Raw genomic sequence first — 21,691 nt, forward strand, 5'->3', positions numbered from 1 at the left:
TCTCTCCCAGCCCCACTGAGTCCCCCTCCCACGAGGAATGGTCCTTCCCAGCTTTACTGATCCCCCGCGATGCATGGTCTCTCCCAGCCCCACTGACCCCCCCTCCCGCCCTGTAATGGTCTCTCCCAGCCTGACACCCCCCCCCCCGCTGTGAATGGTCTCTCCCGGCTCCCCCCCTACGGCCGGCAATGGTCGCTGCCGGCGCAGCCTCGCTCTGGAGTTTCCCTTCCGGGGTCAGAGGTGGCGGCGGGCCCGGAAGCGGCGGCCGGCGGGACCCGGACCCGGCACCGGGAGGTACCGGGGGGACACACGGGGGGACACTGGGACACGTCGGGGAGGTCTCCGGTCCATTCCTGGCCCTGTTGGTGCCGGGCTCCGCTGGCGCAGCCTCGGTGCCGCTCCCGGTAGCGGAGCCGCCGGTGGGAGCGGGACGGGACGGGGCTGGCACGGCGAGTCCCGGCCTCAGGCCCGGTTACCGGCACCAGGTCCCACGGCTTGGGGAGGCCTGGGGCAGCACCGGGGCTCCGTGGGGACCCCGTGGGGACCCCGTTCCCGGTCCCGTTCCTGGTCCCGATCCCGTTATCCGCTGCTCCACGGCGTCCCGGCAGTCCCGGCAGCGAGACCCCGAGCGGGCCGAGCGACGAGAACCGCTCCGGGTGTCTGACACCGGTGTCACCGCCCTGAACCTGCGGGGAACGGGAGTACCGGACCCGGGAGGGCTCCTTGGAGGGCAGAGGGGCTCGGTGTCCTCCCGGGGGTCCCGGTGTCCCCATAGGGTCTCAGTGTCTTCCTGGGGGTCCCGGTGTCCTCTCGGGGGTCCCGGCACTGCCCGAGCTCCGGGGGGCTCCGAGCGGGGCTGGGTCGGTGCGGGGTCCCCGGGCTCTTCCCGCGGCTCCGGGCAGGTGGAGGAGCCCCCGGGAGGAAGCGCCGGGACCACCCCGGGACCATTTGGTTGCGGGGAGGGGGCAGCGTGAACCCCCGAGGGTTCCAAATCCAGCCCCAAATCCCAGCCCCACATCATGACCCAAATCCTGCCCCACATCCTGACCCACATCCAGCCCCAAATCCAGCTCCATATCCTGACCAAAATCCCAGCCCAAGTCCAGCCCCGCATCCTGACCCAAATCCAGCCTCACATCCCAACCAAAATTTCAACCCAAATTCAACCCCACATCCTGACCCAAATCCAGCCCCAAACCCATCCCAAATCCAGCCCCACATCCTGACCCAAACCCAGCCCAAGTCCCAGCCCAAATCCCGACTGAAATCCTGACCTAAATCCCACTCCAAATCCCGACCCCCATCCAGCCCATCCCAACCCCAATCCCTTTGTGAAAGGTCTCTCCCCACCCCCAGAACTGGGGGCTCCAAGCCCCAAAACCCCCAAATGCTGGGCTGGGCTGGGCTGTGCCTCCTGCTGCCTTTGGGACATAGTGAGGGGGAGCCCTAAATTTCACCCCAGATCTTTTAGGGGAAATAGGGGATGCTGCAGGATCCCACAGCTGCCTCTGGGACAAAGCTGCATTTCCTGAGGTTCCCTGCAGTGCCAGGGGGGAACAGGTTCCTGGGGGTTTCAATGTCCACCTGAGGTCTTGGTGTCCTCCCAGGGTCTCATTGTCCTCCCAGGGGTCTCTCAGTGTCCCCCCAGGGTCTCAGTGTCCTCCTGAGGGTCTCAGTGTCCCCCCAGTGGTCCCCATGTCCCCACTTTGCCCTGAACCAACCCTTCCCCACTGCTTTGCCCCGTTGGATCCTTCCCCTGTTTTGTTGTTTTTTTTGGCTGCAGTTTCAGTATCTGGGTTAAAATTGATTTTTTTTTGGTGTTTTAGAAGGGCTCAGATACCCCTCAGTGCAGCAGGGGGGTCCCCATCCCTCTGCTCCTCCAGGCTCTGGGGTTTTGGGGTCACCCTGGGGGTGTTCCCAGCAGAGGGGACAGCAGGAACTGTCACATGAGCCAGGGGGAAGCGTGGAAGGAGAAGTGGAGTCACGGGGTGGGAAAAGCTCCTCAGTGGGAGCTGGGTCATGAATGAGCCCCGGGGCTAAGGAGGGGCTCAGGGAGGGGGATTGGGGTGACAGGGTTGGGACATGCCTTGGCACTGCCACTGGGAATAATTCAGTGGCCAGGGTGCTGCTGCAACTGGGGTTTTGGGGTGCTGGCACTGGGTTTAGGGTGGTGGCACTGAGCTGATGGGGTTTTGGGGTGCTGGCACTGGGCTGTGGTGGCACTGGGATGATGATGGCACTGGGCTGATGGGGTTTTGGGGTGCTGGCACTGGATTAATGGTGGTTTAGGGTGGTGGCACTGGGCTGCTGGTGGCACTGGGCTGATTAGGTTTTGAGGTGGTAGCATTGGGTTGATGGTGGTGGCACTGGACTGTGGTGGCACTGGGTTAATGGTGGTAGCTCAGGGCTGCTGATGGCACTGGGCTGATGGGATTTTGGCGTGGTGGCACTGGTCTGTCACCTGAGGTGTCCCCTGTGCTGTGATTTGTCACCCAAGGTGTCCCCTGGGCTGTGATTTGTCACCCAGGGTGTCCCCCTGGGCTGTGATCTATCTCTTGGGGTGTCCCCCAGGCTGTGATTTGTCACCCAGGGTGTCCCCTGGGCTGTATCTGCCTCACAGAATGTCCCCAGGCTGTGATCTGTCACTTGGGGTGTCCCCCAGGCTGTGATGTGTCTCACACAATGTCCCCAGGCTGTGATGTGTCTCACACAATGTCCCCAGGCTGTGATGTGTCGCTCAGGGTGTCCCCAGGCTGTGATGTGTCTCACACAATGTCCCCAGGCTGTGATGTGTCGCTCAGGGTGTCCCCTGGGCTGTGATCTGTCACCCATCTGCCCCCCCAGCACGGTGTGCCCCTCCCTGGGAGGGAATCCTGGCATCATTCAGGCTGGAAAAGCCCCCCAGGATCATCGACCCTGTCATGCACAGCCCTGTCACCCCTGTCCCCAAGTGCCACACCCACACCATTTGTGACAACTCCCCCAACACCTGCAGAGCCCCCCATTGTCCTTTCAGTGAATGAACCCCCCTGTGGGGTTTTTTCTTTTCTCCTTTCAGTGGATAAACACCCTGCCCCTCTCTGGGCACAGCTTGGGGCTTTTCCCTCTCATCCCATCCCTCATTGCTGGCCCCCACCAGGCCCTGCCAGAGTGGGATGTGGAGGATGCTGGAATGCATAATGGAGCAGAGCTCAATAATTCATCTGTCACCCAGGAACAGCCACGTTTCTGCACACCCAGCCCCTGCTCTGAGCTCTCAGCTGCCACAGGGAGCAGCTCCAGTGCAAGGGGGGGCTTGTCTGGGATTCACACATTCCTACTCTGCCCCATAATTCAGATTTTCCCTCGGGAATTGGATGGTTTGGGAACGTCCCAAACAGCCCAAACCCCCTTGGCAAGGCTGGGATTAATGATGAGCTGCACCAGGGTGCTCTGGTGTTGTGTCCCCATGTCCTGCCATGTCCCAACACCTCACTGTGACCCCTCCTGGCATCCCTGGAGCTTCTCCGGGTGATTTTAAAGCGCTGTGAAAGTCGGGGCGGGGCTGCCTAAGTGCAAATTGCTGTAGGAGGGGAGGAGGAGGCGGCGGCAGCCCCGGCCAGGGGGATTCATTATTTATCCCTCACAGATGTCCTTAACTTTTGTCACTTCCAGCCGGGCCCGGTGCAGGGAGTGGCTGATCCGAAGTGACAAGGATTCCAGCTCCTTCCCGAGCTCCTCTGAGAGGGAATAACAGGGATTTGACAGGAGTCCAGCTTTGTTCCCATCCCAGCCCCAGCACTTCCCGGGGGTGGGATGCAAAAACCGCTGGTTCAGGGATCCAAACTGGCCCAAACTGGGCTGTGCTCAGCTCCTGCAGGTGCTCCTGGCTGGCTGCACATCCCGTGGCATTTCCACTGCCCACAGGTCTGGGCACAGCCTTGTGACCTTTTTCCTTTGTCCATGGACTCTGCAGCCTGCTGGGTGTCACCAGTGGGATTTCAAAGCAGCTCACTGCTTTCAAAGCAGCTCACTGCTTTCAAACCTCACTGCTTTTAAACTTCACTGCTTTCAAACCTCACTGGTTCTTCCCAGCAGGCACAGAACTGCCAAGGCAGGAGCTCCCACCACGAGCAATCCAGGAGGATTTTTTTGGGAACATCCTTGAGCAGGGAAGGAGTTTGTGGCCATGGCTGACAGATCCCTGGCCCGACCTGTTCTGTGTTTGTGTCCCCAGCCTGTCACCCTCCCTTCCCACAGGGGCCTCCTTGTGCTGCGCTGACGGAGAGGAAAAATCCCAGCACAATGGTTGGCAGGGCTGCAGGAAAACATCCCCGGCCTTCCAACACCTGACTCGTGCTGGGATCGTGTGCCTGGCACTGCCAGGCGGGGCAGGACATGGGGCAGTTCCTTCCTTAACATGGAGCAGCTCCTTCCTTAACATGGAGCAGCTCCTTCCCCAACATGGGGCAGCTCCTTCCCTAACCCAGGGCAGCTCCTTCCCCAACATGGGGCAGCTCCTTCCCTACCATGGAGCAGCTCCTTCCCCAACACAGGGCAGCTCCTTCCTTAACATGGAGCAGCTCCTTCCCTACCATGGGGCAGCTCCTTCCTTAACATGGAGCAGCTCCTTCCCCAACATGGGGCAGCTCCTTCCCTACCATGGGGCTGCTCCTTCCCCAACATGGAGCAGCTCCTTCCCCAACATGGGGCAGCTCCTTCCCCAACATGGGGCAGCTCCTTCCCTAACATGGGGCAGCTCCTTCCCCAACACTGGGACAGAGAGCAGCTCCTTCCCTGCAGCCTCCCTGCCCCTGGACACGGGACAGCTCCTTCCCTTCTCCTGGGAGATGGAGCAGCTCCTTCCCTAACACTGGAACATGGGGCAGCTCCTTCCCTAACCCAGGGCAGCTCCTTCCCTAACATGGGGCAGCTCCCTCCCTAACCCAGGGCAGCTCCTTCCCTGCCCCTGAGACATGGAGCAGCTCCTTCCCTCCTTCCCTGCAGCCTCTCTGGCCCTGGAACCTGGAGCAGCTCCTTCCCTGCTCCTGGGACACGGGGCAGGCTCTTTTTTGTCCCTTGGAGATGGAGCAGCTCCTTCCCGCCTTCCCTGCTGCCTCTCTGCCCCTAGGAGAGGGAGCAGCTCCTTCCCTGATCCTGGGACATGGAGCAGCTCCTTCCCTGCCCCTGGGACATGGAGCAGCTCCTTCCCTTACACTGGAACATGGAGCAGCTCCTTCCCTGCCCCTGGGACATGGAGCAGCTCCTTCCCTGCCCCTGGGACATGGAGCAGCTCCTTCCCTGCTGCTCTGCCTGGCCCATCAGGCCCGGGGTTCTTTCCTGGCTCTGCAGGCTGGGATCTGTTCCAGTGGGATGCTCAGCTCCTGAGGCTTTGCCTTCCCTGCAGAGGGAAGGGTGGGGATGGCTCCATGATTTCAGGGAGTGCTCCCAACACATCCTCAGACCCCTTTTCCTCTGTCCACAGTGTCTCCATGGGCTTTGGGGCCCCTTTTTCTTCTTCCACAACATTTTCATGGGGTTTGGGGCCCCTTTTTCTTCTTCCACACCATTTTCATGGGGTTTGCATCTCCTTTCCTGTGTCCACAGTGTCTCCATGGGCTTTGGGACCCCTTTTTCTTCTTCCACAACATTTTCATGGGGTTTGCATCTCCTTTCCATGCTACCTTGGTATCTCCATGGGCTTTGGAGTCCCTTTTCCTACTGCCATGGCATTAAAGCATGGAAATACATATTATTTAACATAAATTAGTATTAAAGCCCATCCAGTCCCACCCCTGCCATGGTAGGGGGACACCTTCCACTATCCCAGGTTGCTCCAAACTCCATCCAGCTTCACCTTGGACACTTCCATGGATCATGGGGCAGCCACAGCTTCTCTGGGCACCTGTGCCACGGCCTGACCACCCTGCCAGGGATGATTTCTCCCAGGGATCCCATTTGCTCCTGGGATAATCAGGCCAGGAGCAGGGGTGTGACAAGCCCTCGGTGTGTCCTGCAGGTGACGCTGCCCTGGTGGCCGATGTCCCCGGAGGATGAGCAAGCCCACGGAGCTGCAGCACGACCTGGAACGAAGCCTCCCTGCCATCGCCTCCATCAGCTCCTCCCTCTCCCAGAGCCAGGGCTTCTCCCCCTATTTCCTCTCCCCGGAGAAGAGAAAAGCCATCTCAGATGTGAGGAGAACCTTCTGCCTCTTCGTCACCTTCGACCTGCTCTTCATCTCCCTGTTGTGGATCATCGAGCTGAATGTGAGTCGGAGGAAGCAAACCCGGGAATCTTTGCCCTTTTTAAACTCGGTTCCCTGCGTTAATTGCTCTGTTCCAGCACTCCTGGGACAGATCTTTGTTTGCTGTTCCCAGCGCTGGCCAAGGAGCCGCTGTTCTTTAATATCAACTAAAGTCCAGCTCGTTTCCTGCCCCGGGGCTTTGTCGGGGCTGCCCAGGGTTGTTAACGCCTCCCTTTGTTGGGCTGTAACAAGATCCAGGGCCTCTGGAATCACCAAGTTGAGCCAAATTCCCCTCCTGCTCCCCTGGGTTTGCTGCTGCAGTGTTGTCAGAGCATCAGAGGAGCAGGGGAGGATCCTCCAGGGGCTTTGATCCCAAAATTCTGCTGCTAATCTCAGCTTTGGGAAGCTGGAGGTGCTGCTCCACCTCCCAAGGGACTGTTGAGGGGGTTGTGAGTGGTTTGCTCCTCTCCAAAGCAACTCACAAGCTGCTGTGTTTGCTCTGTGTTGCAATAACAGGGCAAATCCAGTTTATTTACCTCAGTCCCACCAAGTCCAAATCCCTCCCTGGGCTACATTTTGTTTTTATTTTCCCCTGAACCGGTCCTGGCTGGTTTCAGGTACTCCATGTCCTCCCCTGGAACACCCGGAGCAGAGATGAACAGATAGAACCCCCGAGCTCTGGGGCTGCATTTTATCAGCACTGCATCCTGCTGCTGCTCCCTCAGCAGCTCTTATCTCTGCCCTCCTTATCTCCGGGTGTCTGCACTTAACAGACTGCCCAGACCCTGCCCTGAGCCCCCCTGCTCCCCACCCCCTTTAGGAAAAACCATCTCCCAGCCAGCATTCCAGCCGTGCCGATGGTGTCCTGCCCGCCCACTTTGGACCCCGGCCCCCTGCCCTTGTCCCAGGGAGCTGCTGCAATTCCAAATTCCAGCCCCCAGGAGATAATCCTGGCTCGGTCACCAGGGTGATGCTGAGCGTGGGTGCTGCAGGTAGCCATTAATGAGTGACTAAGTGCTGATATTTGGGCCCCTGAGCTGAAATGCTGCATATTTAAATCCATTAGAGCAGCTTATTTGCCTGGTTATGAAGAGCAACGGTTTGATATCATGACTAATGCTTTTTTTTTTTGCTTTTTTTCCCCTTTTTTTTATATCCTACCGTTTCCTTCGCTGTGAGATAAGCCCAGCAATTTGCCCCTCGTTAAAAGCAAACTGTAATTGTGCAGGCTGGGTGCTCTGAGAGCCAGGGAGATGCCTCAGGTGGTTCATCTGCCTGTGTTCAAGCTGAAAACACCCCTCAAAGTGTCTCATCCTTCCTGCAGCATCCTGTGGAGTCAGGGGCTGGGCATGAGGCTCTTGGTGGTCACTCAGCCAAGCTGGCCTGAGTCCCATGGCCACAGCTCAGCTTCCCTCCCCTCTTTTTGCCCCTCTGTTTTATATTTATAATTTTATACATTGTTTTATATTCATTATATTTATATTTATATTTATATTTATATTTATATTTATATTTATATTTATATTTATATTTATATTTATATTTATATTTATATTTTTTGCCCCTTTGCTTTATATTTAAATATCCCAGACTGGGAGGGATCCCTTTCCAAGGGTTGCCTGTGCTGCCCTTGGAGTGCCAGGACACTCCTCTGCCAGGGACTGGCACCACCAACTCTTCCTCACAGTCCATCCACCAGAAACACCAGAAACATCCTCAAAAATCCTCACCCAAAGCTTTGCCTCCCTTCCTGCAGCATCCCATGGAGCCACAGAGAGGTGGGGAAGAGGATTTTGAGGGCAACTCAGCCAAAACACTCCTCAAATACCCCCAAAAAGCATCACCCTAAGTTTTTCCTGTGCCTCCTCCTTCCTGCAGCATCCCATGGAGCCACAGAGAGGGGGAAGAGGATTTTGAGGGCAACTCAGCCAAAACACTCCCCAAAAATCCTCACCCAAAGCTTTCCCTCCCTTCCTGCAGCATCCCATGGAGCCACAGAGAGGGGGAAGAGGATTTTGATGGGAACTCAGCCAAAACACTCCCCAAAAATCCTCACCCAAAGCTTTCCTTTCCTTCCTGCAGCATCCCATGGAGCCACAGAGGGGGAAGAGGATTTTGGTGGCCACTCAACCAAAATACCCCCTAAAAATCCTCACCCAAAGCTTTCCCTCCCTTCCTGCAGCATCCCATGGAGCCACAGAGAGGGGGAAGAGGATTTTGGTGGCCACTCAGCCAAGCTGGCCCAAGTCCTGTGGCCACAGCCCAGCTTCACCCCCCTCTTTTTGCCTCCCTGTCCCTGGGTTTGAAGCCAGAGCCCTGACCCACAGGGATCCTTTCCCAGTGGCTGCCCTTGGAGTGCCAGGACACCCTGGCTTGCCAAGGACTGGCCCCAGCTCCAGCAGCTGCTGGCTCTGCCAGCTCCCAGCCAGCTGGGCTCCATCCAAAGCCATAGCCTAAAGGTGAAGCATTTGTTCCAGTTACCTGAGCCCTCCACTTCCTCCCAGACAGCCATTCCAGCCTCCCAGCATTTATGGTGGCCAAAGGAGCAGGGCTGTCAGACCCTGGATTATCTCAGGATGAGTTTTTTCCACGCTCCTGTCAATCCCAGGGTGGTTTTGCCTCTTGCAGCCTGGGCTGTGCATCCCCCTCTCCTCTCTCTTCTCCTTTTCCAGCATGTTTGATCCTGCTGCTTCCCTTCCTCCCTCAGATTTCCTGGAGCACTGCTGTGAGCTGTGGGAAGCCAGCTGGAGGGAGAAGGGACCCCTCAGTGCTTTGCTTTTTAAATCCCCCCAGGTCCTCAGTGACCCTGGCAGCCCCCACAGGAAGATGTTCAGTGTGTCACTGAAGGTTCCTGAGGAGCATTTTTCCTGTGCTTTTCCATTTTTTTTTTTCCCCATGTTTTCTCCCATTCCTCTGGAATCTGCCACCTGGGTGAGGTGGGCAGCAGTGGCAGGTGACAGATTCCAGGCTGTGAGGGAAAGGTGGCACTGGCTGTGCTGAGCCAAGGATTTGGGTGTTGGAAATCCCCACTTAAAAACGTTTAATGTCCCTCCTGCCTCACCTAAAGGTGTTCAATGTCCCTCCTGTCCCACCTAAAGGTGTTCAATGTCCCTCCTGTCCCACCTGAAGGTGTTCAATGTCCCTCCTGTCCCACCTGAAGGGTTCAATGTCCCTCCTGTCCCACCTAAAGGTGTTCAATGTCCCTCCTGTCCCACCTAAAGGTGTTCAATGTCCCTCCTGTCCCACCTGAAGGTGTTCAATGTCCCTCCTGTCCCACCTAAAGGGTTCAATGTCCCTCCTGTCCATCTAAAGGTGTTCAATGTCCCTCCTGCCCCAACTAAAGGGTTCAATGTCCTTCCTGTCCCATCTAAAGGTGTTCAATGTCCCTCCTGTCCCACCTAAAGGTGTTCAATGTCCCTCCTGTCCCACCTGAAGGTGTTCAATGTCCCTCCTGTCCCACCTAAAGGGTTCAATGTCCCTCCTGTCCATCTAAAGGTGTTCAATGTCCCTCCTGCCCCAACTAAAGGGTTCAATGTCCTTCCTGTCCCATCTAAAGGTGTTCAATGTCCCTCCTGTCCCACCTGAAGGTGTTCAATGTCCCTCCTGCACCATCTAAAGATCCTCAATGTCCCTCCTGTCCCACCTAAAGATGTTTAATGTCCCTCCTGTCCCATCTAAAGGTCCTCAATGTCCCTCCTGTCCCATCTAAAGGTCCTCAATGTCCCTCCTGTCCCACCTAAAGGTGTTTAATGTCCCTCCTGCCCTACCCATGCTCCTGGGGGGAAACCTGGTGTGAATCCATGTGAATCCTGGCACATCCCAGGCAGGAAATGTGCCATGGGATCCTCCCTGGTGCTGTGCTGCCAGAGGAGCCCACACTGGGCCTGTGGCACCATTTTTATTCCAGGTGCATTCCCTGACCTGGCCCTAACCCCGAGCACTGCTCAGCTCCTTCTCCCATCAGTTTCTTATCAGCTTCCCTGTCTCCCTCAGACCAAGGTGGGCATCAAGGAGAACCTGAAGGATGAAATCATCAACTACAAATTCAAGACCTCATTCTTTGATATCTTTGTGAGTATCTCAGCCTCGTGCAGGGCCCTGGAGCTCAGTGGGGCCGGGAGGGTTTGGGCTCTCCCCTTGCCCACCTCGGTGAATCCTCCTGGTGCAGCTTTCACCCAGGAGCTGGCACCTGTCCCTGCCCTCCCAGCAGCTGGCAGAGGGACAGGGGCAGTGACTGCTGGTGCTGGCTGTTTGTGGTTGCAGCTCTTGGCTCTGTTTCGGTTCGTTGTGCTGCTCCTGGGCTACGCCGTCGTGCGCCTGCGCCACTGGTGGGTGATCGCGGTAAGGAGCCAGCCCAGCCTCTCCTCTGGGGGTTCTCCCTCTCCTCCTTGGCTTCTCAGGGATCTGAGCTCTGGCCACTTTATTTTTCAGGTCACCACACTGGTATCCAGTGCCTTCCTGATTGTCAAGGTCATCCTGTCTGAGGTTGGTTTTCCTGGAAGTCGCTTTGTCATTTCTCAGCGATGTTTTATTCCCTGTTTGGGTCATTCCTTGGGGTTTCTGCTTCTTTCCACACAGCTTCTGACCAAAGGGGCTTTTGGGTATTTGCTTCCCATTGTCTCATTTGTCATTGCTTGGCTGGAGACCTGGTTCCTGGATTTTAAAGTCCTAACTCAGGAAGCAGAAGAGGAACGATGTGAGTATTTTTGCTCCTCTCTGGTAAATCCAACCAGGCCTGCTCTGGCAGCACCTTGATCTGACATTTCTGGGAAAGGCTGGCTGGGATGGGAAGTGCCTGACTCAGATCTGTTATGGTCAACAAGTCCCTTCAGGGGTAGAAAATACCAGATTATAAAAAGCATCTTTTAATTGAGGGGAGGAAAAAATGTGCCAGATTTCCCAATGGCTGGATCCTGCAGCCAGACATGCTGGAGACAGAGCTCAGCTCTGCATGGGAGAAAGTGTTTGGAAACAGGGAGGCAAATGCCAGGCAGAGTGTTGGACTCCCTGTCCCTGATATCTGTGTTTGGATCTGGCTGGAGCCCTTTCCAGAGGGGCTGCTGGAGTCACAGACACATTCTGTGGCACGGGGTGAAGGATGGGGTGTGAAATTCTGTGGTCTCTGAGGTCACACTGAGCAGAGATTGGGGCTGACCTCATGCTTCTCACATCACCCTGTAGCTTCCAGGGTCCTTCTAGGGAGCTTTGTCCCTCTCCCAGGAGTCACTGGCTGGGAAGTGACACCAAACATAAGAGGGACATTTGTCAGGCTGGGCTCAATCAGAAATGCTCTGACTGGAAAGCACCAGAGGATGTTTGGGTCTTGCAAGGAGGCTTTAAATTGAAAAATGATCAAGTGTTTAATGCCTCTATTGGATTAGGCTCAGGTTCCAAATTGCTTCCAGGGGAAGCTCTTATTTAATTAGATGTTTAATCGCCTTTGGATTATTTGACAGGCAGAAGAGCCCATTGATCTCCGGGGCAGATAAAACATCTCAGACAAAAGCTGAGGCAACAGGAGCTGAGGCTGGCTGGTGTCAGTGGGAAAAGACACGGGAAAAACAAGAGGGTGTTTTGGCAGGGCTGGGGTCCCACAGCCTGCCAGGTGTTAAATCCTTGTGCTCCCATTCCCAGGGTTCCTGGCAGCCCAGGCTGCAGCCTCGAGGCCACTGCTGTACCCCAGAGCCCTCTCCGAGGGACAGTTCTACTCCCCACCCGAGTCCTTTGCAGGTAAGGTCACCTGTGCCATCACCTCACTTGCCATGCTCATCCCACCATGGAATTCCTCACCTCCATCATCTCTGTCCAGAGCTCTGCCTGTTATCCCAACCACACCAGCCTTGGCAGAGCCTGACACTGAAGGACAGGGTCCCCTCTCCTCTCTCTGTTCCTGCCCCTGGGCAGGGGTGGCACTGCCACACTCTCCACATGGCAGCACCTTTTTATTGGTGCTGCCCTCATCCCTGCCAGCCTGGCTGCAGCTCCCTGGGGCACTGGAGCTTTGTGTGGGCTTGGGATTAAATGCTCTGAGCTGTGTGCTTGGGAAATGCTGCCCTGGGGTGAGGGCACAGGGGTGGGGATGAGTGCTGGTGGCACCAGAGAGCTCCTGACGTGGGAGGGGGACATCTCAGCTGGATTGTCCTGCTGTGCCTGACACCTGGGGTGAGCTCAGCTCTCCAGAGCAGTTGTCCCAGTGGAGGTGACAGCCAGGATGAGCCCAGCTCTCCAGAGCAATTTGTCCCAGTGTGGCTGACACGGGGATGAGCTCAGCCCTCTGGAATAGTTGTCCTGACACCCAGGACAAGCTCAGCCCTCTGGAACACTTTTCCCAGTGTAGCTGACACCCAGGACAAGCTCAGCCCTCTGGAACACTTTTCCTGCTGTAGCTGACACAGGGATGAGCTCAACCCTCTGGAATAGTTGTCCCAGTGTAGCTGACACCCAGAATGAGCCCAGCCCTCTGGAATACTTTTCCCAGTGTAGCTGACACCCAGGATGAGCCCAGCCCTCTGGAATATTTTTATTTTTCCCAGTGTAGCTGACACCCTGGGATGAGCCCAGCCCTCTGGAACACTTGTCCCAGTGTAGCTGACACCCAGGATGAGCCCAGCTCTCCAGAGCAGTTGTCCCAGTGTAGCTGGCACAGGGATGAGCTCAGCCCTCTGGAACACTGTTCCTGGTACAGCTGACACCCAGGATGAGCTCAGCCCTCTGGAGCAGGTGTTCAGGGAGTCATCCTCACTGAGAGCCCTTCCTGCTGGATGAGGGACAGGGATCACAGAAAGGGAGGGAGGTGGTACCTGCAGGGTGTTCATTAACTCTGAGTTAATTGGTGCTTCCTTGTTGTAGGCTCAGACAACGAGTCTGATGAGGAAGGTGTGGGGAGGAAGGCCCTGACAACTCAGGTAAACAGGGCCTGGCCCTGCCCTCAGCTCCAGCTGATCTGGGGCTGTGGGATTCTCCCCAGTCAGGTTTTGCTGCCCCCCCATTCCAAACCCCTCAGCTCTGGGGACGTGTGGCTGAGTCCTCTCTGTGCCCCCACCCAAGAGGGGTCATCTGAGCCCCCCAGCTTTATCCCCCTTCCCCAGGCTGTGTGTTCTCCCTGCAGCATCCCACAGGGATGTGTTCTGCCTGTCTCTTTCCCTTCCCCCTTCCATCCCTGCTCCTTTGGTCACATTCTGGGATGGGCATCACCTCACCTGTCCCCTTGGCTTGAGGGGTGGCCCCAAAACCTGGCTGGCCACAGGCTTGGTGCCATTTTCCAAGAGATCCTGCTCCTGTTGTGGCTCCTCCAGGAAGGAAGCTGCACATCCCAGAGCCCTTTGCCTGCTGGAAACCCTCCTGTAAGGCAGGAGCCATCGGGAGCAGCTGGTGTGTGGACCCAAGCCAGGGCGGGGAGTGTGACTTGGAGCTCCAAAATGAGGCCTCTGTGACCCAAATTAAGAGATTTCTGATCCCCTTTCCCTCTGCCAGCCCAGGGAGGGGGGAGCAGCCTCACACACACACACACACACACACACACACACACACACACACACACTCTCCTCAAGCTTCCTGCACGCCCAGCTGATGAAATCTAAAGGTAAAATCCTCCCTTTTTCCCCAGGAAAAGGAGTATGTCCGACAAGGCAAAGAGGCCATGGAGGTTGTGGACCAAATCCTCGCCCAGGAGGAGAACTGGAAGTTTGAGAAAAACAATGCAAGTGTGGTTTTTTTTCCTCCCCAGCTGGCAGAGGGCATGGATGGCTTAGCAAAAACCAGGACAAACGAGGCTTTGGAAACCTCCTTGCGCCATGAAAAATTAACAAGCGTTACAATTACCTGATTGAATTAGGAATCTATTCCAGTTCAGTTAAATGTAAAATCCCCCTCTTATTTAATTAGACCTTTAATTGCCTTGCAGTTTGACAGGAGAGAGCCCTTCCCTCCTCCCTCTGTCCGGAGGGAGGGCAGGGGTGGCCAGGTCACCTTTGGGATGCAGAGCCATGGGAAGGAGCAGGGCAGTGTTGGTCCCACAGCTCCAGTCCTGCCCTTGTTCCATGATCAGGTGCCTTTCAGCCTGCTGGGGGCCCAAACTGAAGTCTTGGCCCATGTGGGGCACTAACTTCTCTTCCCATACCCAAAGCCCCTTCCCCAGCACCTGGCACCTTGGGTGTGAATTTGGGATTCTGAATTTGGGATTCTCTGCCTACTCCAGACTTTTCTGGGGTGCACAGAGCTCTTTTTTCCCTCTGAAGAGTGGAGAGAAAGAGGAGGGGTTTGCCCCCCAAACCCAACCTTGTTTCACAAGGTTCAAACACAACTGGGGGGTGTGAATCCTGCAAACTGCTGTCTCATCTGGTGTTTCAAATTCCCCTGTCAAGTGATCCTTTGTCTGATGCCAAACTAGCTGGGCAGATTGTTTTCTTTTTCCAAAGGGGGATGGATTTAAATAGACTAATCAGAGTTTAACACAGGGCTAATGATGAAAGGTTTTCATCTGCCCATCCCCAGCCCCTCCAGGGAGGCTCCTCTCAGCCATAGGTAACACCAGCAGCTCTGGCAGCAAAACCCTTTTGCACCCCAGTGCTGCTACCAAGAGAATGTGACCTTGACGTGGGGTTTGCAGCCTGGCACGGGGTGGATTCTTTTTCTGTCTCATCCCTGCTGCCTCTCTGGATATTGTTTTGTTGATGGAAATTTAGGCATGGCCAACTGAAATGTGCCCGGGGCGGTTTCTGTGCTGAGGTCGCTGCTTGGTGTGGGGAGTAAGGGATGACAGGAGCCTCAGAGTTTTAGCAAACTTCACCCTAAATAGAAATGATCCCTTTTTACTGAGAAAAACACAACTTTCTCATCTCTTGCACAGGACTTTGGTGATGTTGTTTACACTTTTGAAATCCCTTTCCACGGCAAGACCTTTATTTTAAAGGTAAGAACATCCTCGGGCCCATTCCTTGGTCTCTTTGGCACGGGGGAAGAGCCACAGCTCAGCTTTCAGCACAGGTCAGGCTGCAGAACACGCTCCCTGTGCTTGAGACAGATGAACAGCACTGGGGAATCTCTCCAGGAAAACCCCTTGGCCAGCAGACAAACTCCTCAGTAAATATCCAAGGCCCCAGACTCCGCTGGTAGAATCGGGAGCAGGTGACTGCAAGAGTCGCTTCCAACCTCAGCATCTCGGACTAATCTGACCAAGGAGGCTAATTGGAACTAATTGCCAGCAAGGCCAGGGCTGAGTGTGCCTCTGCTGCTGCCTGGCACGGGGCAGAGCAGCTCAGAAGTGCCTTGCTCTGTGCCCTCTCCCAAGCTGGAGTGGCTTGGCTGGGAACCACGTTTTAATGAAGCGTCGGTGCTGCCGTGGCTTTTCTTTGTTCCAGTGCATATGTTGCCTCGCTGGCAGGAGCTGCCAGTGGAGCAGCTCTGTGCTCACCAGCAAAAGCTGGATGGTCCCACTTTGCTGCATGAACTGTTTGCCTCTGAAGATCCCTGCTCCCGTGGGGACTGGGGGGGAATGGAATGGATGCTGTGTGTGCTGGAGCTTGGAATGGCTTGGGAAAAAAAAACCACAGAACAGTCAAAAATGCAACTTCTCGAAGCAATGGTGCATGGGGAGCTGCTGAGGGTGGGAGAGGGGCAGACAGGCAGAGCTCAGTGGCTCCCAAATCCTGAGGTCTGTGTATCCTCCTTGACCCCACGTGTGCCCTCCAGGCCCCTGGGAGCTCTGGGACAGAGGGGTGACAGCCATGGCTTCGCATGCAGGGGAGCCAGGCTGGCCTCACCCCTCCCCTCACCTGTATTCCCACTTGTCCTTTGTGTTTTACCCTGTATTCCTTAAAAATAATCCCCCCAAGGGGAGCAGAGGGTCTGGCTGACTGCTCTGGCTGTGTCCTCAGGCTTTCCTGCAGTGCTCCCCTGAAATGGTTTACCAGGAGGTGATTCTGCAGCCCGAGAAGATGATCCTGTGGAACAGAACAGTGGCAGCTTGCCAGGTGAGCGTGCTGGACAAAGATGGCTTAATCACAGGAGCTCCTTGGAGCGGAGAGAGCTGGAGCTTCCCCATCCAGCACAGGCTGCTGGCAGGGCTGGAGCCGAGCTGGATCCCAGGCACCGAGGCGTTAAATCTCCGCCGCTCATCCGTGCGCTCCAGCCGGCTGCACGCCTGGGCCCGGCCAAGAGCCCGAGAGGTGGGCAGGGACAGGGGCCAGGGCTGAGCCAGACCTGCTGGGAGGGGTCTGAGCCTCGTGGAGGGGAGCTGGAGGTGACACCTGTGCCCCCAAAAACTCAGGAGATGAACCCATGTACAAACCTCTCATCGCCCTCTGCCCCAAAAGATCGGTGCTTGGAGGCACAATGTGAGCAAATCCCCCTTCTTTTGAGAGAGGTGGGCAGGGACAGGGGCCAGGACTGAGCCAGACCTGCTGGGGGGGGTTTGAGCCTCGTAGAGGGGAGCTGGAGGTAGCAACTGTGCCCCCCAAAAACTCACAAGACAAATCCATGCACGCACTCCTCGTCGCCGTCTGCTCCAAAAGATCAGATCCTGGTGCTGATTGGGGAGGGGCTGTATCCTCTTGGTGTGCAGGCTTGGAGGCACAATCTGAGCAAATCTCCCTTCTTTTGAGAGGTGGGCAGGGCCAGGGGCCAGGGCTGAGCCAGACCTGCTGGGGGGGTCTGAGCCTTGTGGAGAGGAACTCGGGAGATGAAACCACGCACGCACCGCCCGTCACCCTCTGCCCCAAAAGATCCGATCCCGGTGCTGATTTATGGGAGGGGCTGTATCCTCTTGGCACGTGCAGGCTTGGAGGCACAATCTGAGCAAATCTCCTTTCTTTTGATTTATTTCCCCTGCCCTTTTCCAGATCTTGCAGCGGGTTGAGGACAACACGATCGTCTCGTACGACGTGGCGGCCGGAGCTGCTGGTGGGGTGGTGTCCCCAAGGTCAGTTCATCCCACACTGCCCCTAAACACCCCCCAAACCATGGGGAGACCCCTCTGGGAATGCTCTGAGCTGCTTGGTGTCACCGTGGTAGGGCTGCTTGGCTGTGCAGGTAACGCTCCCAAGTGTGAGCAGCCCCTGAAATTTCTTCTTGGCAGGATTCTCACAGCTCCAAACCTCGCTCAGTCGGGCTCCCAGATATCTCGGCTGTGCCTCCCTGTGTTGACACAGCCCTGCCCCAGCCTCTCCCAGCAGCCCAAAGAGAGGCATCTGCCCCCCTCCACGTCCCTGGTGTGTTTTTAAGGCCTTTCTTTGTGCAGGGATTTTGTGAACGTGCGTCGGATCGAGAGGAGGAGAGACAGGTACGTGTCCTCAGGGATGTCGACCACGCACAGCCTGAAGCCTCCGCTCTCCAAGTACGTCAGGTGAGAGGCAGGTGCTGTTTTTTCAGCTGGGATCACGCACTTCTCCAGAGCTCCAAGCTTCACTGCAAGCCCTGCTGCCTTGCTGGCAGGATTTGCAGGAAGCTGAGCTATTTGTGGAGCTGAACCTCGCTTCCCTTGTTCGTCTCCTTTTGTTCGAGAAACTCTCTGTGCTGTCAGCAGTGCTGGGGCGTTTCCCAGCTCAGGGGAGTGGAGGTGCTGACCAGTAACAAACTCTATCCCAGTCCCACATCCTGTTTATGTAACAGTTAATTCCCAAACAGGATTTTCTGAGGGGCAGTAAACAGCTGGATGTGGCTCTGAGCCTCTCACATGCCTTTTGCTCTTCATCAACTGAATTTGAGGCATTGAGGGATGAAACGAGGATGGAGCAGCTCCTAAAATCTCAGCAGGGCTTTGGCCTCTCCCCTTCCAAAGGGACAGGCTGGTGATGGATCCCAGCAGGGTCAGGCTCATCAGACAAGGACTCCTTGTTCCTGCCAGAGCCCAGCTGTGCTGCTGCACACTCCGACTTCGTTTTTCTCAATAATCTGGTTAAAGTAATTGACATTTTATCTCAGAGCTGTTGGAGCTGCCTCAGTCTATTTAGGAACTGGCGACTTCAGGGCCTGGAAAAATCCTTTAAAGAAGGCACACAGCAAAAATAGCGTGTTCTGAAGAGGGAAGGGAAATCTGTATTTGGGCTGTGTGTGCACAGCTCCCGTCTCAGAGACAGATCAGATGGTGCTGAGAAGGATCTGGGGGCTGGAGTGATAAGTGCTGAGCCTGTCCTGAGCACGCAGAGCTTCTTGGGACCTCTTGTTTGCTCCCAGGGTTGTGCCTGGGAAAGCTTCCCATGAGGAACAGCTGGCACAGTGCAGAGGCAGAGCTGCTGCTCCACCAGCAGCCCTGGCACTGGCACTGCCAAGGCACCTGTGGGAAAGCTGCCCTGCCGTGCTGGCTCGTGCACCTGGAGCCAAGGCACACACCTTCCCAGGCTCCCAGCATCTGCTCCTGCCCCACTGGGCTCTGGATTTTGCTGCCAGGCTCAGCTCCATGTGGTGCATCCACAGAGAATCCCAGCCAGAATTCCAGCCTGACCCTCTTGGCTTTTCCTGCACAGGGGTGAGAATGGACCTGGAGGATTCATCGTGCTGAAATGTCCCAGCAATGCCAAGGTCTGCACCTTCATCTGGATCCTCAACACAGATCTGAAGGTAAAAGGCAGTTCCTGGGTGAGGCAGCTGAGTCCCATCCCCAGCACAGCCCGAGGCCCTGCTCCAGCATCCCAGCAGCCACACAAGTGGCCCCTTAGCAAGCACTGCCCTGAAGGGACTCAGGTTTGGCAAGTGGGGGGGGTTAAACTCCTCCAAAATCCCCCTCCTTTCCCAGTGGGAGTTTGGGAAGCTCTTCCTTATTTCAGGTCTCACTTAGGGGTGTCACTTCTGACTGAGTGAGAGGAGTTTTTAATCCTCCTTGCTGACCAAACCCGCTTTGAAGCAACTTTTGTGCTGAGAGCACTCCGGAGTGGCTCCATAACCCCCTGGCACGACCACAACCGCCCCAAATCCCCCCTCCCCGGGGGAGGAAGGAGCTGCCCCAGCTCCGGAGCTATTTGTGCAGCTGCCTGTCCTTGCCGGTGTCCCGGCAGAGCACGGAGGGACCGGGACGGGGCGGATGCGGGAGCGGGAGCGGAGCTGGCCCCGTTCCTTCCTCCGCCGAGGGTTGGCGTGGTAACGGCGCTGCCGCAGCAGCAGCAGCAGCACAAAGGCTCCATTCATTCATCCCTCGGCTGTGCTGCAGCGCTGCTGCCCCCTCCTCTCTCCTCCCCTCCCCTCCCCTCCCACGGCCCCTTCCCCTCCCCCTGAGCCCAGCCAAACGCTTGGGGAAAAGGTTTGGGAAGGGCCCAGAGCAGGATGGAGCGGATCCTGCCCACCCTGTTTGTGCCCAGGGATGTTTTCCTCCCCCCGGGGATGTTTTCCTCCCCCCGGGGATGTGTTTTCCTCCCGTGGATCCGGTGCCCATCACGGTTTTGGGGCAGGGGGATGGATAACAACCCCCCCGTGGTGGGGCTCGGCAAGAAAAGAGGTTCCTTGTCCTTGTGCTTGTGCCGGCGCCGCCCCCGCCGTGGAAGGAATGCCGAGCTATTAATAACCAACCCCCAAGTGCTCCCAGCGCCTTCCCCAGGGGCTCTGCCAGCCCAGCCCGGACCCCTCGGCAGCTCCCGGCTCTTCCCTCTGGCCCTGGCCGAGTATTTATAGCCCGTGGCTCATCCCTGCCTGCCCCTCGGGGCAGGGAGCATCCCGCCCGTGTGTTTGTGGGTGTGAAACGGCCCCTGGGACAGCGGCCTCGCACTTTTCCTGCCCCTGATCCGAGGGAAAACCCCCTCCAGAGGGAAAACCCCCCTCCAGAGGGAAAACTCCCCCTCCAGGAAAAGATGTGTGCTGGACCACAGCAATCCCAGGGCAGGGGAGTGTCCTGTGCCTGCCCGACCCTCGGGATCGTTCTCCACTCCGTGCCAGTTCCCAGCCCTGCCTCAGCTCCCTCCCCCCCAGAGCCAAGGATTATTATTTTATTTTTTTTCGTGGATCTCCCACCTCGGAGCCGAGGCCGAGGCGGTGGGGGGGGGGGGGGGTGAGTCGTGCAGGGCTTTTTTAGAGGAATCCAAGCACGTTGCGGTTCCTCCCCCGGATCGGAGCGGATCGGAGCTCCCCGGGAGCCGCAGCTCCGCCCAGCGGTGCTCCTGCAGCCCTGGGGCCTCTGGGGTGGGAAGAGATGGGGTGGGATGGGGGCAGAGCCCAGCCCCGACCCTCATTCGTGGCTTCCTGCATCCCTGGAATGAGATGGGATGGGACAGGATGGGGTGGGAAGGGATGGGGTGGGGGCAGAGCCCAGTCCCAGCCCTCATTTGTGGCTCCTGCAATCCTGGATCCCTCTGGGGTGGGACAGGGTGGGATGGGGTGGGGTGGGATGGAGTTTAGTGGGGGGTAGAGCCCAGCCCCAGCCCTCATTCGTGGCTCCTGCATCCCTGGAATAGGATGGGATGGAATAGAATGGGATAGGGGAGAGCCCCCAGCCCAGCCCTTGCTCATGGCCTTATGTCCCCATCCCTGGAATCCCTCAGGATGGGACAGGGGACATCCCCCAGCCCAGCCCTCACCTCTGCCCCTGAAGCCCCCAGCCCCAAATCCTGGAACATCCTGGAGTGGGATGGGACCAACCCCCAGCCCTCATTCATGGCTCTGTGTCCCTGCAGCCCCCTAGGGTGAGACGGGGACAATCCCCAGCTCCAAATGGTCCCTCAGGTCCCTGTGTCCCTGTCCTGTGTCCCCAGGGTCGCCTGCCCAGGTACCTGATCCACCAGAGCCTGGCTGCCACCATGTTCGAGTTCGCCTTCCACCTGCGCCAGCGCGTGGCCGAGCTCTGCCCCAAGCCCTGAGGACCTTCCAGAACCTTCTCTGCTCTCTGGCCATGGGGACAGGACCCTGCACCCCCCCAGGCGAGGAGGGGTCCCCCCACTACCAGCCAGGGAGACTCAACCTCTCCTCCCACCTCGGTTCCCCCCATGCTCAGGGGGGCCTGGACCTGACTGTTCTGTGCCAAATCCCTGCCCTGGGGGCTGGGCGGGCCCCCCCTCCCCAAAAACGGGTTGGGGGCTCAGCTGGCACCCCCAGATTGGTGTCATGGCACCCCCAGATTGGTGTCAATGGCACCCCCAGGTTGGTGTCATGGCACCCCCCGTTTGCTGTCACTGGCACCCCCTGTTTGCAGTCACTGCTCCCCAGTTCCGTGAGGAAGAGGGGACAGAGGTGGTGGCCATGTCACAGCTGAGCCCTGTGCCAGGCTCAGCGGGTCAAGGCACAATTTGTGACCCCCCCCCACCCCGGTGACACCACTGGGGACCCCCCAAAGCTCCCCTTAGCTCTGGCTGAGCCCCCTCCTTCCTTCCCAAAGCTGCAGCTCCGGGCGGAGCCAGCGCGGGATTTGCCTTAAGCAGAGACTTTGCTCCTTTTTGGGGGTGCAGGGGGGGGTGTTGGGGGTGGGGGTGCGGGGGTGGCTGCAGCTCCTCCTCTACCTGTGAGCTCCGTGTGAGCTCCGTGTGCTGCTCTAAAAACAGCAGCAGCAGCAGC

The 21,691-nt window shown here is 57.2% G+C and overlaps 1 protein-coding gene across 1 annotated transcript; it reads left to right on the forward strand.

The window, feature by feature from the left end:
* The first annotated feature begins 270 nt into the window (after positions 1-270).
* Positions 271-21,600, forward strand: STARD3 (StAR related lipid transfer domain containing 3). Its single transcript, XM_054517415.1, has 14 exons — positions 271-294; positions 5,999-6,245; positions 10,217-10,294; positions 10,487-10,564; positions 10,655-10,919; positions 11,858-11,953; positions 13,073-13,128; positions 13,830-13,922; positions 15,072-15,134; positions 16,099-16,194; positions 17,062-17,141; positions 17,460-17,564; positions 18,685-18,778; positions 20,896-21,600. Exons 2-14 carry the CDS (start codon positions 6,033-6,035, stop codon positions 20,998-21,000), a joined length of 1,422 nt encoding a protein of 473 aa, XP_054373390.1. The 5' UTR covers positions 271-294; positions 5,999-6,032; the 3' UTR covers positions 21,001-21,600.
* Positions 21,601-21,691: the final 91 nt, after the last annotated feature.

Source organism: Molothrus ater, chromosome 27 (assembly GCF_012460135.2).
Source record: "Molothrus ater isolate BHLD 08-10-18 breed brown headed cowbird chromosome 27, BPBGC_Mater_1.1, whole genome shotgun sequence".
NCBI lineage: Eukaryota > Metazoa > Chordata > Aves > Passeriformes > Icteridae > Molothrus > Molothrus ater.